Source organism: Pteropus vampyrus, unplaced genomic scaffold (assembly GCF_000151845.1).
Source record: "Pteropus vampyrus isolate Shadow unplaced genomic scaffold, Pvam_2.0 Scaffold23, whole genome shotgun sequence".
NCBI classification, from domain to species: Eukaryota; Metazoa; Chordata; class Mammalia; order Chiroptera; family Pteropodidae; genus Pteropus; species Pteropus vampyrus.
Genome location: NW_011888804.1, coordinates 11,941,369 through 11,959,217, shown reverse-complemented (window position 1 = coordinate 11,959,217; position 17,849 = coordinate 11,941,369). Strand labels below are relative to the sequence as shown.

The window sequence follows — 17,849 nt, the reverse complement described above, 5'->3', positions numbered from 1 at the left end:
CCAGCAAGCACGGTCATACATCTCAGATGTTCCAAAGGTTGTGTTCTCCGGAACGAGATTCCAAAAAGGACTGGGTTGACAATGGGACGGCCGATGCTCCAGCAATCACTTGGCTCCACAAGAGGTTTTACATTTCCGTTGAGGAAGAAAATCCTGATATTCTCACAAGAAATGGCTTTCCTCACATGGTCCGTTCTGAGTTACAAGCACCTGTGGATCCAGAGGTCTCCCTGCTAACTGAGCCCCAGGACAACCATGTCCCCTCTCCAGGCTCAGCTCCTTCGCTGCCTTCTCTCATCACTGCTGAAAAGATTCAACATGCAAAAAAAAAGAAAAGAAAAGAAAAGAAAAGTAAAGAAAAGAAAAGAAAGTGCCTGGCTCTTGGATGGCCTCTGACTCGTGGCGGTCAATCTTATTAGTTTATGATCATTCTGTGCCAAGAGAGGCTGGAAGCATTTTCATGAGAGAAAGGCCTCCTTGTGAGGAGAGGGAGCTGGGAGACAGCTGAGCCCTCAACACCATGGCTCATCCCCCATATAAAAGAACTGAGATTCACCAGGACATCCTGCTGCTTTGGAAGTTGACACCTACAGTTTTCATCAAAAGTTTGTAAAACATTGGCTTCACTCTTTTCCATATATCAAGTGGAAGCAAATACATCATTATTTGATGTCCACTCTTTTAAAAAATTCTTCTAACATTTGGAATTCTTTTCTCTGTCTTTCTTCTCTTTGAGCTTGTTTCCATCCCACATCCCTTACTGAGTCTTATCTGCTCACATGTTTTTAGACCTGAAAGTTTCTTATTCATTATCCTGTCATACATCTTGATCATAAAAATATATGTTAAATTTATATTTCGAAATTTGTTTTAGATCCTGTGGTTTTAAGTGGAACATGACTTCCACGTTGAGTTATAATTATTTGTGACAAATTTGATCAAAACAACATAAACATATTCAAATTTTCATAAGTAATTATTAAATAGTGTTGATTCATGGATCTACCAATTAATAGGACTTACTGCTAGAACGAAACAGTGTCCTGAGTCAGTTCTGTCCTGGCTTTCATTGTTATATGAAACTCAAAAAAACCTTGGTCTCAAACACAGACATTCACAAACAGAAGTTTTGAAATGTAGTAGTGTTACTTACTGATCGTTGATTGTCAAAAATTATTTTTTTAATGATCTACCTCTTGGCAGCTCTATACTATACTCTTTTAATTTTGTTGAAAGCAAAGGACTGGAGACCATCTGACTTCAAGAGGATTCCGGTGGTGGATTGTTTGATGCACCACCTTCTGGAATGAAAGGCTTATGGCCCCATCTGCTGGGAGAGCTGACCGCAGGCAGCCCTAGCCCTCATCTGTCAGCTCCCTGAATGAAGAGCACCACCTCGCCCTATATAATGTTCCTGCCCTGGGCAGCTGGCCTCTAAAGCCTGATCAATGTGAGGGTCTGAAGATCCATCCTCTCAGCCCAACTGGGAGAACTGGGAAAGGCCATCCCAGCAGCCGAGTTCCCCGTGGGGTCACTGAAGATGAGCCTGTACTGCAGCTGATTCCCTCTTTGGGCCACCCTGCTTGTGACCCATGGCTTGCTGAGTGGTTGGTCCAAGAGAACTCCCCCTAGTGAAACTCCTACAAGTTTCTGGCTCCATCCCAGAGTCAGCTTCCCAGGGAACCACCTGCAGAGAGGTGTCGCCTAGCCATTTGTCATCTACCTTCTCAGTTTCTGGGATATACATCAAGAAGGCTTGACCAGAACTTATTAGTTAAATCTGCTGCTCCTTCACTAAGGGCCCCTGTGTAAGACATATATTTTTTAAAATTGAGAAAAATTAGAATATCTGTAATTGTAGTGCCTCTTTGCCAATATCTTTTGAGAAAATGCTTTCATGCTGTCATGTACTTGGAGTATACTTTTTCTACAAAACTTGGGACTGCCGATTTATATCATTAAATCTATGGAAAAGTCCCACTGTGTAATCTAACTGGCAAAGCCAGTCTACACTGTCGAATATACTCTTCAGACGTACTTTCCTTAGAACCCGTCTGACTCTATTTGTCAGTAGAAGTACGATATCGCATTAATGGGCATTTAAAGGAGTATCGTTAAATCACGGAAAATTAAGAGATGTCTCCAGTGAGATCAACATTAAAATGAGGTGACCTCATGCAGTCATTTATCTATTTTATAGTCACTTTTTAAAAACAAGTCACTAGGCTATCGTTATTAATTTGCAACCTGCAATGCAATAGCTACCATTGTATGACACGTATAGTTATAAATAAATGTGAGGATGTGTTGGCTTTTAAGAATGATAAAATAAGAATTGAAAAGAAATCACATTAGTTTCAATAGCCATCGGGGTAGAACGCTTCAGACGAATGTCATAAGGCAGACTGGACCACTGAGGCTCTCTGGGTAAGGCCACCAAGCTGAATGTTGCTGGTGGAACAGTTGTAGGAGCTGTGGCTGCTACAAAGCCACCACCTGTCAGGCAGGGTCTCCTGATGATAGAAGTATAACCCTTCCAGGTGTCAATACAAGACTTTGGAAAGGACCTGAAAAACAGGATTCTGCTATGCAAATATCTAAACTCATTTGGTCGGGTGAGGCAGGAACTGCCGTGCACTGACCACCCCTACTCCAGCCCACTCACCTCCCCTGGCTGGAGGGAGAGGGTTTTCAACGTTTTCCAGACATAACTGGGACTAGAGTGAGGCATGAGGCAAGTCAGACACTCTCCTTTCATGCAAAATTTAAGAGGGGTTTCCCAAAACTCATTAATCAACATAAATAATATTCAATGCAATATTTTTGAAATCAAAATTAATGCAAAAAGCATTCTATGATGAATAAAACATCAAAACTGTAAGTAAAGTCAGGATCCCATCCTACATGGGTGCAACTCACCTCACTCACCTCCCCTCAGGCCCGGTCCTGGTTTCAGGGGTGAGGTGGGTGCCAGGGAAGATGCGGAACCAGAGTCCTGCTCCTTCATCCTGCTCTGGACCCCTCCCGTGGAGCCCTTCCCTGGTCTCTGCCTGCCTCCACCTCTGAGCTCCAGCCCTTTCCTAAGCTTCATCTCCTTCTACTACTGGCCTCTGCTGCCCCCTACTGGACTCTCTCCTTCGGGCTGCACTCCAGTCAGTAGATTGGGAGAGTTGTGTGTTAAATCAGTTGAAATTTTCCAATTCTAGGCTGGCCCCACCCTATGTCCAAAAGGACTGGTCCTCCCTGGTCTCTGGCTGGTCCTGGTAAGTCCCAGGACACAGTCTTTACACCAAGTTGCTGTGTGTCTTAGGAAAGAAACTCTCCCTCTCTGTGCCTGTTTCTCATCAGTAAAAGAGCTAGAAGATGGCTGCCAAGTCGGTGAGTCTGTGATATCTACAGAAGCAGCTGGATTCTTTCCCCATTTTCTGTGTTACTAAAGGATCTGGGATCTTCAGGGTTCTTGAGGACCCCTCAGAGGGGGCTCAGGAGCCACAGAGCCGGACCTTGACTCAGAACTCAGAGATTCCAGAACCTTTATCATCTCCTTAGATAGATACTTTCTCACCCTCTGCCTCAAACCCCCACCCTGAGGCACCAACATTCATATGCTCAAGATGAAATGAGAAAGACCAGCAGGTTGAATTTGGGGATAGAGGGGAGCTGGGGAGACTGGGCCTAAGAGAAAAGAGTCCACAGTAGCCACAGGCAGCGTCTCTGTGGCCTGTGGGATAGAGAGTGGGCAGGAGACTGGTCAGCAGGAGGCAGGGGGTACCCTCTGACACAGAGCAGGCAGAAGTGACTAATTAGGGACACAGCCCTCCACTCCAGAAAAGAAAGGCCAGGGAAAGATGCAGAGGAGCCAGGGACACTGAGTAGCAGGTCCACTGAGCCAAACAGCTGGAACTAGACTCCTCTGGCCAGGCCTGAAACCAGCCCTTGGCACATCTGAGTCCAGGGAGGGGGCAGAAGGCAGAGCCGGGCGAGCCAGAGCTGCAGCTGCACCAGCTGGGAATGCTCAGCCTATCCCTCGAGGGTCCCCAGGGCCCAGTCAGACCTCGATTTCCGACTGTGGCCACCACAAGAGGATGTGGCCTGTGGTGGTGTCTGCCCAGAGGCAATGGCAGGTGTGTGGGTGGGGGAGGAGGAGCAGCTGGGGATGCTGCATTTAGGTACAGCCTTCTTTTCCCCAAGACATGGAGCTGTCCCCTGGGGGGAAGCATGCCTCTGGCCCCTGGGCAGTGGGTGAGTGTCACATCCACATCCGGGTACTGGGAGAGAGCAGCTTTAGCCTGGACTCCAGTGCAGACACTACCCCAGTCCCTCAAGCACTAGGAGCAAAAGGTCAAAGACAGGAGTGGGCCGAACACTACAATGGGGAGAAGCTGGACTGGATCTGGGGCCTCCCAGGGGCTCCCCCCATACCCTTCATGACATCTGTTAGGGCGCCCACACCCCGTTACCATTCGGTGCCTTGCCTGTCTTCATAGCCAGGGATGTGTGTGTGTGTGTGTGTGTGTGTGTGTGTGTGTGTGTGTGTGTGTGTTGTATAATCCAGCCCTCAGTGCTGAAGACTTATCCCTCGGAAGTTGTCTAAGCAGTGTTTGCAGGGTGGAAAGATCCAGCCTAGAGTTCCTTGAAAGCTGCTTTGATGAGTTTGGTCAAACCATTAAGTCCAGTCACCATCATCCACTTCACCTCTTTCTTCCTCCTCATTATCATCATTATCAAGAACTGTGGAGGGTCTGAGATTTTTACTCTACTTGCAAGCTAAAAAAGTAAGCCTGTCACAGACTCCCAGATGCTGGCAAAAGACACAAGACTCCTGGGTCAGGGACAAAGACCACTTTATTACTCACAGTTTATTACTCGAGTAGCCTGAGTATCAGTATCATTATGAATATCAGCTGAAATAGCATCTTCTTGCACCGGTTCTCTGAGTCCCTTAGGGTGATGTAAAGAGGGGCAGGTGACAGCTGAGCATCCAAGCTTGGGAACTCCACATCTTTTATACTGGCCAGTAAGCACGTTTCGCTCCAGAGGGAGACATCATCTCTTCTTTCTGAGGCTGTTCACTATACAAACAGCCTTGGAAAAATGGTCCAACACGAAGTCAATCGGTGCCTTTGCTCAAGAGACATGCAGAAACACAGAGATCCTCAGACAATTGCCTTCCAGCAACCATTATCCATATCCATGAACTGAAGTCCCAAGTTATCTGTCTGTTACTGCATCCAATGGAAGACGCTGGATCCATTTTCATCAAACATAGCAGGAAAGTTAAGGGTTATCTGACTCAAAATATGGGCCAGATGACTTGTAAAGGCACCTCCCAGGAAAGTCATCTTGGCTGGTCCTGAGTCCCCCTTTAGAGTTGTTGAAACAGAAAACCAAGAGCTTGAAGGGCTGCAGCTCTGGGCTTGAGTGAATATATGAAAGATCCGGTGGCTAAAATAGCAACTGGAAAGCATGAGGGTGGGTGCTGGGTGTTGACAGACAGGAACCTGCAACCTGCGGTTTTCAGTTCTCCTAGACATCTGGCAGTGTGACTCCGAGAGTGATGCTGCCGTCCACAAAGCATGCCCTGGAGTCGTGCAAGGGCCAGCCCTCTTGACTGTGTGGCACTAAGAAAGGCATCTTGTCAGAGCTAGATGAGCAGCATCAGTCTCATCATCGCATTCTATATTATATTCCTGGACTTCAAAAAGGACCGGAACCTAAAGCAACTGTGCAGCCCATCTCCCCTGCACCTCAGCCCAACAGAACCCAAACCATGGCTCCCTTAGGAGCAAAGCACAAGACTTCCAAGTAGACAGAGGGCCGGAAATGCAGGAGACAAACTCACTTCTAAATTCCAGCTCATCTCGCATCCCCGTCCCGGAACTACCTTGGGTCCTGCATTCATCTTCTCTGATCCTTAGTTTTCTCACCTGTAAAACAGGGACACTTGCCCCAAGGACACACCAATAGTTGCTCTGAAGGCCAAAGTAAGGGGAGAGTGGAGAGGGCATCGGCATCCGTTCAACATTCATCCTCAGGCTCTCCTTGCTGCAGAAGAGCTCTCCCCATTTCACGGATAAGGAAACTAAGGCCCAGAGGTGACCTAGGTCTGGATGGTCTCAACATTGACGAGCCTGACGTTACTCCTTGAGTGAGGGGTTTAGATCACTCCCCGCAGGGCCCTGCCTAGCTGAGAAGCCGAGTGAAGAGCTGACCAGAGGGGAACCAACCAGGTTTGACCAAAGCAGCCAAGGACAGGCTGAGCTTGACTGGCAGGACTGCAATGCTCAGGCACCCAGCCTGGGGACTGATCAGACGAGAAGCCCCAACCCTACAGAAAGGAACTCAGGCCTGAGCAACTTCTGACCCACTGGGCGCTTGGCTGCCCTCCACAGCCCCTCCAGGCCCCAGGGAGATGTTCCACAGATGGGGGCAACCTTGAGGAACTGGGGAAGGAGGGCAGGAGCAGGTGTGGCCTACCCAAAGCCTCAGAGGCGGGGCCAGCGGGGGCTGCAGTGGGAGGTGGTTGAGCTCTGGATCCCAACCACAGCAGGGCAGTTGGCAGATGCCATTCTGAGGATGATCCTCAGAGGTAACAACCTTGGAGAGGATCAGGCAGTGGGGACAGGGACCAGAGAAGACTCAGGCAGAAGATGGGGCCATTAGGATGGCCACTGCCAGCAAGAAGGACCAGGGGCACCTGCCAACAGCACATGTTCCCTCCAGGGAGCCCACGCTGAAGATCAGACCAGAGATGCCTTTGATCCTGAGGGTGGACGAGGCCCAGAATAGGCCAAATAGGCCATAAGGACCCCGGGGGCCAGAGATCTGGCCCCAGGCAGCACTGGCCCCTGCTGCTGCTGGGCCTGGTCGTGGACACCCATGGCTTGATGCCCCTGATGGTAATACTGTGGAGCAGTGCTCCAGGCCCCCAAGACGTGGCAGGAAGCGGCCTTCGGATCCTAAGGGACAGGTAAGGAGCCAGCATGTCATGGGGGAAGGATGAGAAAAAGCAAGCAGGGGCCTGGACAGACATTGACTTTATTTAAAGTTGACATTTTTATCCAGTATAGATTTGTTTGCATTGATTTTTATTTTTTAATAGTGTATTAAAATATTACTTATCTCGATGACTGAGTCTTTTGGCACCTCTTGTATTTTGCACCTCAGACCAGTGCCTCACTCGCCTCCTCATGGCCTTCTGGGTAGGGCAGAAATAGGGAAGTAGGGGCAGGGCATACCCAGCAGGCACTATTTTTCATTTTAGGGGCAGACTCTCCTGGTCAGTGTTCCCACAAGGTCCTGCTGTCTCAGACGGAGACAAAGGCCCAGAGAAGTGGCCGCAGTCCCCCTCTGGGCCTGAACGCTGTGACCTCACCAGCGTGTCTTGCATCTTAACAAAATGGTCCAAGAGAAGCAGTGGTCGGCAAGGTGTAGAGAGAGGGGGCTAGGGCTTGGCTTGGTCTCTCCTCCACTCCCCAACTCGTTCATAAATGTTTACCTGGGCCAGGTCTGGGGACGCAAGGTGGGTAGAGCTGAATCAAGTGAGTCATGTCCAGACGAGGGAACAGACTCATGGGCCATTTTAAGAGCAGTAAAGAGCGAGGGGTGTGCCCACACTCGTCTTACAGATGGAGGGGTGCTGACCGATAATGGGAGAGCTCCAGGCAAAGAGAGCGGTCGGAGAGAGAAGAGCGAGGTGCGCATGCGTGGCAGAGAGCTGGCAGCAGAGCTGGGTCTCAGACCACCGGGGTCTTGTGGGCTCCATATTTTATCTTAGGGTCCAGGAGAAGTTGTTGAGAGATTTCAGTAAAGGGCTGTTAGAGCTGGATCCGTGTTTTGGAAAGACGGCTTCAGATCGGAGATTGGTGTGAGGCCAGATGAGAGGACAGAGAAGGGGTAGTGGCCGAAGCCTGAGGCTTGGGCACCGGGCAGAGGCACTGGTCCGTGCGGGCACCAGGTCCAAGATTAATATTGACATTGCCCAGTGAATTTGAAGCGATGGTACCGGAGAATTGATGAGGAGGAATGGGCACCCTCATGGACTGTTTATAGAAGTCTAAAATGTACAACCATTTTAGCAATATCCAAGTCATAAAAGAAAGCGTATTTGTTTAAATTGTGTAATTCCACTTTTAGGAGTTCATCCTGGGGGGGTGGGGATAATCGAAGAAATAACCAAAGGTTTACAAACAAGAATAATGAGTTCAACATTATTAATGATGGGAGAAAATTGGACATAACCTAAATATCCAGCCAAAAGAGTGTGACTAAATACAGTATGGAGCGTCCATCACAAGGGATCTTACACAAATCTCCAAAATTATGTTCCTGAAGCATCTCAAATAGGATGGCAAAATCCATTTTTAAAAGGATACATATGGTGCCAAATATACAGAATGCTTTTCAGTTAGGTATTTTTAAGTATGTGCACATTTTCAAAAGTTTATCAGAAAATATAGAAAAATGTCAATGGTGAGTCTCTGGCTGGTGAAATTTCACCGAATTTTAATTTTTGTTTCATGATCATCTGTAGTTATGAAAATGTTTACAAGAAGGTTTATTTCATTTTTATCTTTTAAAATAATTTTCAATACAAGAGTAACGTACTCGTAAAAAAAAAAAACGATTAAGCACAGAAGCACGTAAAGTAAAAATTGAGTGTCTCTGCTTACCATTTCTCCACACCTTACCCTAAAATCCATTCTCCAGAGACAGCCACTGTCCGGTTGGTCTATACACTTCCAGCCCTTCTCCAATGTGTGTATGTCCCTGAAAACACACACACACACCTCTAGTTGGTGGTGGGATTTTATTTTTCAAAAATGAAATACTTCTCTGCATATTATCCCACAACGAGCTCTTAAACAACCTGTTATTGACGTTTTCTATAACAGTTTATAGGGACCTCCCTTGTTCTTGTTATGGCTTTGTAAGAATTCAAAGTCTGGATGAACCAGAATACATTTAAGCATTCCCCTATTCAAGGACATTTCAGTTGTTTCCAGTTAAAAAATATAATTTTTTCCACTGCAATGCCACAGTGGAAATCTCCATGGGAGTAAGCATATGCCATGTGTGCATGTACAAAGTGCACTTACGTTATTACCATAGGATAGATGCCTAAAAGTGGAATTGCTGGATCAGAGAGAAGGTGCTTTTGGAATTTTCTTAGGTAGTGCCCAATTGCTCTCCCAAAAGGCTGTTCCAACTCACACTCGTTACAGTGAATGATGGTGCTCTGTCCTCCACATCCTTGCCAATAATGTGATATTGTTGATCTTTTTTTATTTTGCCCATGTGATGAGCAAAAATGAGAGTATGTTTGTTGTTCATTTATTTGATCATTGATAAAACTTATTTCCCTTTTATACTTTTGTTGACTGAGTTTATTTCTTTTGTGAATTTACTGGTCATAGTTTTGCCTGTTTTTCTATTCAGTTGGTTGTATTTTCTTATAAATCTATAGGAACTCTTCATATATTTGAGATATTAACCCCCTTGTCAAGGATATATGTTGTAAATATTTTTCCCTGATCTATTTTATGCCTTTTGTTAATGGGGTCTTTTGCTGAAAAGCCATTTTTAATTTTATTTGTCAAATTGGTTTAACTTTTTTTTTAATGGTTTCTGTGATCTGTGACAAGCATAGAGGAGGACTCTTTATTTGAATATTACAAGTTCATTTTTTCTATTTTATTCTGGTACTTTTATTGTTTTGGTGTTTGTTTTTATTTCAACTGCAGTATATTTTTGTGTATGTAAGGATATAATTTATTTATTTTCCAAATGGTGAGCCAATAGTCAAGTATTTGTTGAATAGAAATGCAGTTTCTATCACTATCAAATATTAAACTATTGATTAATCATTTTCTCTCTTTGGTTCTAATGACCTAATGATCAATTCTTGTATTCATTCCACCCTGTTTTAATTACTTTACCTTTACAACATGTTTTGGTATCAGAGGAAGAATCCATTATTATTATTATTTTTCAAAATACCTGTGTTCTCTGTCATTATTTTTCTGTTGGACTTGAGAATCGATTCACTCATTTTCAAAAATCATTCCTTTGGTGTTGCGTTTGTAATTTCATGGCATATATGAATTAATCTGAGAAGAATTGACATCTTTGCAGTGCTCAGCATTTTCTTCCAGGGATATGATATGCTCCCCACTAACTCATTATTGTATTCTGTCCATTGGTCAAGTTGTTTTATATTTCGTTCATGGAAATCTTGCTCATTTTCTGTTGTTTATTTTTTATGAGTATTTAGAGTTTTTAAATATAATTTTTATTGAAGCTGTAAATTTTTTCTCAACTTCATATCTTAAATGGTTACTGCTGTGTAGAAGGGAAAACTCCTGGTTTCTGCATGTTGCTCTTGTATTAGTTCTAATAGTTCTTCAGCTGATGGTCTGGGGGTTTTTCAAAGTAGATTATCACATCATCTACAAAGAGCGATGCTCTCTCTTTTTTCCTATTACTTATTACACTTCTTTTTCCCCCATCTCATTTCATTGGCTAGAATCTGTAGAATGTGTTGAATAATGAAAGTGAGAGTGGGCAACCTGGACTTTAAGAAATGTGAAAGTTGCTATGAGTTTGGTGAAAGTTGAAGAAGTTTCCTTAAATAATTAACCTGATAAAAAGGCTGGGTGTTTGCGCTCTTTAAATCAGAAGCAAGTATTGAATTGATATTGCTATTATATTAAGTTTTGTTTCAAAAACCTTATGTGCACATCTTAAATACAACTGTGACCAAATGGCCCTGCTACTGAGGTGAAAAAAAATACTGGCCCCAAAGTAACATGTTACCTTCCAATTTAGATAAACCATATTGGGAGATGAAATCAGGTTTCGCAAAGCCTAATAATTCTTGCCATCATAAACTCTTAGAGTGTAACTTGGTGTTTCTGTTTCTTTGTCTAAGTTTTTAATGATATTTTTGTATTTTGGTAGAATGTCTAAAACATAGAGGGTGATTTAATGAGGGGAAAGCATTCTGGGACAACTCCAGGCCTCTCTGGCTTGGAGAGAAATCGGCTGAAGTGAGGACAATACAGGGCAATGTGAGGTGTTTCAGTGGGGCCTGTTGAGTTTGAGGTTCCCGTAGGGCATTCAAGAAGAGTTCAGGAGGCAGAGCCCATGTGAATCTGAGCCAAAAAATAAAAGAGGCCAGGGCTGGAAATAGAGATGGGAGACCCCTGGGCAGTCGCTGAAGTATACAGTGTGGGTCACAGACAGAGAGAGTGGGAGAGTGTACAGGAAGAAGGGGATTATAGGTGGTGGTCTTGGAGTCAGCAGCCATGCAGGGGCTGGGGAAAAAGGGAGGGGCTGAGTGGGTAGTCTCAGATGCCAAGGGGAAGTCACCAGAAAGAGGGACCTCTTACACAGACATCAGGGGACTGGGGAGGAACGTGGGACTTGACCAGGATGAGGGTCTGGTTGGCTTTGATCTGAGAGGTTTCAAAGAAGGATGAGAGTGAAAGCCAGGGGGACCCAACCATGTCCCGGCACATGAAACAGTTGGGAGCCATTGTTGGACAAATGCACAGATGATGGATGGATGGATAGATAGATAATGGATGGGTGGATGGATGGATGGATGGATGGATGGATGGATGGATGGATGGATGGACAGGTGAAGACAGTGGTCTGAGAGATCAGAAAAGGCTTCATGAAAGAGGTGGAACTGAACTGTGTTTCAATGTGTGGAGACAAAGGGGGAGGGTGTCTCTGTGGGGGACCACCATGAGTCAGAAATGACCCTGTGTCCATAGGCCCAGGGAGGACGTTCATTTAGCTGGAAGATGGGAAACTATGGAGAAGGAGCACTCAGAGGCCCCAAAATGAGGCCCCACCCAGGTGTGCCCTGGCCTCTGGGGACTGACTGCCCACCAGCCCCACCCCAGAACATAGCTCTACTTGGGCAGCCCTGCACCCGTCACGCCCAGCAGCTTCCTGCTGCAGACTGGCCCCCAGGGAATAGGCCCCAAGTGTTGGCCTGGCCGGTTTTAGTCTGAGCCTCAGTCACTGTGGTATTTCTTCGGTGGAGGGACCAAGGTCACCGTCCTAGGTAAGTGGCTCTCACCACCTTTTCCATCCTGTCCCACCCCTCTGTTGTCTTGGGAAAGTCACTCTTCTCTCTTGGGGCTTGCTTCCTCTCTGCTTTCCCAGCAGACTGACCCCCACCTTTCTCTGTGGAGTCTGGGGAAGGCAGGTTGGTCTCCGTGTAACCAGCAGGCAGGACCTCAATGGCAGGAGCCCCTCCAGAGGTTGACAGTGGGATGCAGTCAGGTCCCAGGGGCCTGGGCTGGGGTTTTAGTCCTAGAATGGGTCTCCTTCACTTCTTCCAGGGCAGATGCCCACATAGGAGCTAGGACTCCTTCTGACAAGGGGCACTGGGGGAGATTAGAGGCAATCCCGAGCCCCTCAAAGTCTGGGCTCAAGGCATGATGCCCATCTAAGCTGGGAGGGTCACACAGGAGGAGGCCAGGGCAGGGCTGGGGTTATGACCCATGGAGGATGATGAGAGGGGTCCTGCTCACTCTAAGCTGAAGCTCTCAGGGCCTCTGCTGGGCCATGGGGACATGGAGATGCAGAGACGTGGGTGAGATGGGGCGAGCTGGCTAGAAACCCAGCCCTCCCAGGATGGTGGTCAGAAAAGAGTGAATCGCATGGGACAGAGACTCCTCTGACCCTGCAGCCCCGTGACGCCTGGGGCCCAAGTGTCCCATCTATCCAAAGGTCAGCCTCCCACAGGGTGTTAGATTCAGAGGATGACAAATAGGGGAGTGAAGTGGGGCCTCAGCTACACGGCTGCCTGGTGAAATCATCGGTTGTCAGAGGTACTGGGGTGGCCATGGGGCTGCTGCGCCCATTGTGTGGGGGAGCGGCTCCAAGAACTCAGCCTCATTTAAGGGACCTGGGGTCAGTGCACAAGGAATAGGGAAAATGGGCAGAGCCGCAGTGGAGCCCTGGGGTTTGGGCTGGGAGGACGCAGTCCTCACTGGAGAGCTGAGGCCAGAGACAGGCAAAGCCAAGTGCCCAAGGGAGGCTGGGAGGCTTCAGGGCCCATTGCATGCTGGGCTCAGGCACGAGGCCTCCCACCCTCTGCCATTATCATCCTGGCCCGTCAGGTGGGGGACCTTAGACCACAAAGGAAGCACCAGGCTCCAGAAGAATAAAGTGAGTTAGTGGTCTGATGCTGGGCTGGGGGCATGGGAGGTCAGGGCTAGACTCCCATCCAGAGTCTGGAAATCAGAAGGAGGGAGGACAGTCTGCCCTGGTTACACTTGGGGAAATTGAGGCTGCATATGGCAGGGCTTGACAGGGTCACCTGGAGAAGATGACTTAGAAGAGGTTCTGGAAGGGTGGGAAGCTATTTGCTGTTCAGGGGCTGAGTGGAAAGGAGGGGACAGAAAAGGAAGGTCACCAGGGAGATTAAGATCAAACACCTGCGAATGGTCACAGAGGCTGTGGATTAGTGGGGACTATCTCCTTACATCTAACACCCCCTCTTCTATCCACACAGGTCAGCCCAAGTCTGGGCCCTCAGTCACTCTGTTCCCACCCTCCTCTGAGGAGCTCAGTGCCAAAAAGGCCACACTGGTGTGTCTCATCAATGACTTCTACCCCGGCGCTGTGACGGTGGCCTGGAAGGCGGACGGCAGCACCGTCACCCAGGGCGTGGAGACCACCAAGCCCTCGAAACAGAGCAACAACAAGTACGCGGCCAGCAGCTACCTGAGCCTGACGCCTGAAAGCTGGAAATCTAAGAGCAGCTACAGCTGTCAGGTCACGCACGAGGGGAGCACCGTGGAGAAGACACTGGCCCCTTCACAGTGTTCTTAGGACTCTCTGCTCCCCACTCTCGGGGGCCGTCCTCAGCCAGATACCCCTTCCCCCAGTTCTCCACTGTACCCCTGAGACCCCTGCCCAGGATCAGCTCAGAGTGGGGAGCTCCACTCTCTTCCCATGTCTATATCTCTTCAATAAAGATCTAATCATTTATCATCTGACATTTCTGATGTGCATTCTGCGTCCGGCTGAGTCTAGGTTAAAGGGTCAGTATTCAGGGGCCACGGGAGTTATGACATGAGATTCCACTACTCGTCATTCACTCAACCAGTCCACCAGGGACCAGGTGACATCTGAGTACTGGTGAGAGCCATGACCCTCAACAGGGACTTATCCTGCATGGACGGCCCTTGGGATGCAGTCCTTGCCACCTGGGAAGGGAGAAGGGCTGAGTGAGCGGGATCCGGGGGGCCCTGAAGGAATCAGGGAGAAATGAGTAGGATCCCAGGCGAGGCTGAGGCATAGAGGCAGTGGGTTTCTGTTCAGCTGTTTGTGGGGTCAAGGTCAGTCTCAAGGTTACGCTATCGGGGGACAGGGTCCTTAACGATGAAGAGAGTCAATATCTGACGTTGGGTTAAGGAGAGAATGTATGGTTGATTTATGAATGGAGCAGATCATTTCAGCCCACATGAGAGAGGATGTGAGAAAACCTGGTCAGTGGGAAAGGGCACCATTCTGGGCACAAAAGGGTGTTAACGGTCATCTCTAGGACAGAGATCAATTCGAATTCAAGAGCAGAGCTTGGCGGGGTCAGACTCTCTCAGGCCAAAGTGAGTGTGGCCTCAGGCTACAGCAAGGTCAGGCTTCTCAGGTGACACAATACCCCCAGGGCCCCTGTCCACAGGCCCCCTTTCCAACTTGCTCACTGTGTCTCAGCCCCAAGTGCACCTGCAGCTGGTGTCAGAGACATGCTCATCCCCAGGTTCCTCAGGCGGGTGAGGTCGGCTCAGAGAGGTACAGGCCCAACAGGCTGTCAATGCACAGCTCCAGGACTCTCTCAGGGATCGCTGTGCGAGCCTCCAGTTCATCAGGGACACGGAGCTGCCTTCACCAGAGCCGCTGGGCAGTGGGGACAGTCCAGGGAGCTCTGGAGCCACAATGTGGCAGAAGAAGGAGCTCCGCTAGGAGCTTGCTGGCAAACACCCCTGCCCAAAATCATGACCTAAGAAGTGGAAGGATTAAGGTGTTCGAGTGTGCCACAGCATCTGCCTGACCCTGCCCCTGATCATGAATCTGAATGCTGAGGCTCCTGTAGGGAAGGGACCCGCCAGGTCTCCCTCATCTCCATGGCCCTGCTGGTAGAATGCCAGAATCTAACCACCCCTGATGCTGCCCCTACTCTAACCTCCCATTTATTTTCTTGTAAGTTTGTAGCAAGGAAAAATGAGAACACAAAAACAAAGACACAGAGGAATAAGAATACCCAGACATTCCAATGAACTAGGTCCCAAAATAATCGATTCATTGACAATGCTGACCCATCAACAATAGAATAGCTCGTCTCTTATGCAATATATGGAAGCAAATTCCGATAGCATATCTCTTCATCTGTAAATATTTCATCTGTTTATCAGGACAAAAGAGCCTAAAAAGTAACTAAAATACCATTATTAAACAAACAAAAATTATGACAAATATATTAGCATTCGTAAATAGTTGTTTTCTCATCCAATGTCTCATATATGTCCTAAGTGTATTTATCTGGTTGTATTTAAGTGCTGTGGCTCTTGGGGCTTTTTCGTTTTCTTTATATATGAGGATTAAATAAGGTTCAACATTGTGATTGGTGGATTTTGGGTCTGTAAGTATCTCCCAAATCGCTCTAGCTTTTCCTTGCAAAGAAATGGCTGCAAGGACTGAGCTGCTTGTCCCAGGACACTCCCACGATCAGGATGTGGCCCCCAGCCGCACCCTACCCCAAGCCGTACCAGGGTGAGTCTCTCTCTGCTTCGTGTTCCTGCAAAGTGGTTCTGGCATCAGAGGCTTAACAAGGTCCAGGCTGGACTTTGGCAAAATCGCCTCCCAGGGTGACTAGCTACTTTGCATCAAAGGACTCATACCTATGTCGAGTCGACCTCCTTTGAGTGACAGTAGCTGCTTTGATATCCAGTGACTCCATTGGGAAGGAATGCATCATGGGATATTTCGGTTCGGTCCTCCTCCTGTGAGGGCTGCATTGTGTCCATGAAGGGAGTGCCTTCAGCTGCCCTTTCTTTACCCCATAGTGTGTTTCATACTCTAGTATAAAAAAAGAAATGAAGACTCTTGCCTCGTGTCCACTACTTTACAGAATAATGATCTATCTGGTCCCTGCCATCCTCCCATGGCGAATAATTACTCTTTGGGTGCCATGGTGAACTCTAGGATGTGAAGTATCTGCTGTGTGCATACACTGTAGCTCTCCTCTAGTGATGATGGCAATGGGGCTGCAAATGATGGACATTTGTCCACTGGGAGCCTCCTCGGGTAGCTCCTGATTGCGCTTACATGACCTCAGAGACCTCTATGTCTCCTGGTTTCTGGGTGACAGCATAGTCTCACTCATCCTGAGCCTATCTGCCCTCAGTCTGAAATCATCCATTGATCCATGTTCTCCTTAGTAGGAGGTGGGATCTACAGCCACAGTCAGGTGTTGCTCATGTCTCCCTTTGAATAAAGCAGAGCAACGATCGTACGACCAGACCCACTCCAAATTGAAACCAGATTAGAGGATGGCAAAGGGTTATTCCCAAGGTCACCCTGGAGGACAGGCTGGCATTTCCTACGGGACTACCCTGACTTCACTCAGGACAGTCCCAAGCTAGGATGTCACCAGGGAAGATAAGTCAGAGCCCCTGATTTGATGGTTGGGGACATAGGAAGTTATCAATGGCCCCTATTTGCAGGCCGACCTGCCTCTCCCTCGGAGGGGAGGTTCAGAAGGAAGGGGACATTCTCTGCCCTCACCTGATGGTCTCCCAAGAAGTTAGGATTGTTTGAAAATACACAGTAGGGATGTCCCACCATTTCCATGGAATCTGACTCATAGAGATGCAAATGCCCTCCACAAACTCATCCCAATTTCCAATAGACAGTAATAGGAATAGTGGATCAGATGCCAAATTCTTTTGGGAGAATCGCTTTCAAGGATCCTGTTGCTGTATATTCACTCCATGTCACCTACCCTGTAACGTGTGGTCATTGGGCAGGGGGGTGGTGCATGTGTGGCCCCGGCTGAACAGATGCCAGCCTCGGGCAGTAGCCCTGACTTCCTCCATCACAGCTGCAGACTGGGGGCTGTGGGTGGGGCAGGGCCTCTCAAGGAGGGGTTTTTGTATGAGACTGTGTCACAGTGTTGGGTGTTCGGCGGAGGGACCCAGCTGACCGTCTTAGGTGAGTCTCCTGTTCCCCCTCCTTGCCTGTTCTCTCAGAGGTTTGGATAATTTTCTGCTGTGTTTGCTCTTTTTCTGTGTCTTCTTTCAGCCCTTGGCCAAGGTTTCAGCCAGGATCCCAGTCCCTGGGGCCCTGACCTCTTCCCCTCCTTACTCTTACTGTCCTGCTTGCCTCCACCGGTCACCTCTGACCCCTGAGGCAGAGAAATGGACAGGGTGACCTATGGAGACTCTTCCCTGTCTGCCAGGGTCATGCTGATTTCCAGACTTGCTCCGTTCTGTCCTCCCATTTGGGCTCTTGTTCATCTAGCTTTGTCTCTGGGGTTCGCTTGGGGGGCCCATCTCAAGGAGAAGAGGGAACTAGGAGTATTGAAGGCATGACCACATAGAGACATCAAAGGACCTAGAACCCTCGGGACTGAGTCTGGGGACACACAGGTCAGAAGTTCAGGGAAGCTCCCCTGTCCTGTGAGACTCAGGATCCAGGGCCAAGAATGGTGACGGGGTTGAGGGGCTCCCCCAGATCTCCGTGTGGCGGTCGTGCAGAGTCCTCAGCCACTCTAGACTCAGGGAACCTGGCAGAAGGGAGGACAGAAGGGAGGGAGAAGATGCTGGAGG

The 17,849-nt window shown here is 48.1% G+C and overlaps 2 protein-coding genes across 4 annotated transcripts in view; both read left to right on the top strand.

Annotated features, from left to right (window-relative positions):
* LOC105289430 (immunoglobulin lambda-1 light chain-like) overlaps positions 1 to 14,018 on the top strand; it is a 28,717-nt gene extending 14,699 nt beyond the window's left edge. For 2 of the 3 annotated variants that reach the window (XM_023528319.1, XM_023528318.1), the window contains 2 exons: positions 12,042 to 12,076; positions 13,535 to 14,018. In XM_023528319.1, the coding sequence (XP_023384087.1) occupies positions 12,042 to 12,076; positions 13,535 to 13,854 (355 nt within the window). In that variant the 3' untranslated portion in view covers positions 13,855 to 14,018. Of the gene's footprint in view, positions 1 to 12,040; positions 12,077 to 13,534 lie in introns of all 3 variants that reach the window. The other variant, XM_023528320.1, reaches the window with a different exon arrangement.
* The window catches only part of LOC111736943 (immunoglobulin lambda-1 light chain-like), a 52,156-nt gene that overhangs the window by 31,555 nt on the left and 2,752 nt on the right, over positions 1 to 17,849 (top strand). Inside the window, exon 3 of the mRNA XM_023528165.1 lies at positions 17,193 to 17,232. Within this exon, the coding sequence (XP_023383933.1) occupies positions 17,193 to 17,232 (40 nt within the window). The remainder of the gene's footprint in view (positions 1 to 17,192; positions 17,233 to 17,849) is intronic.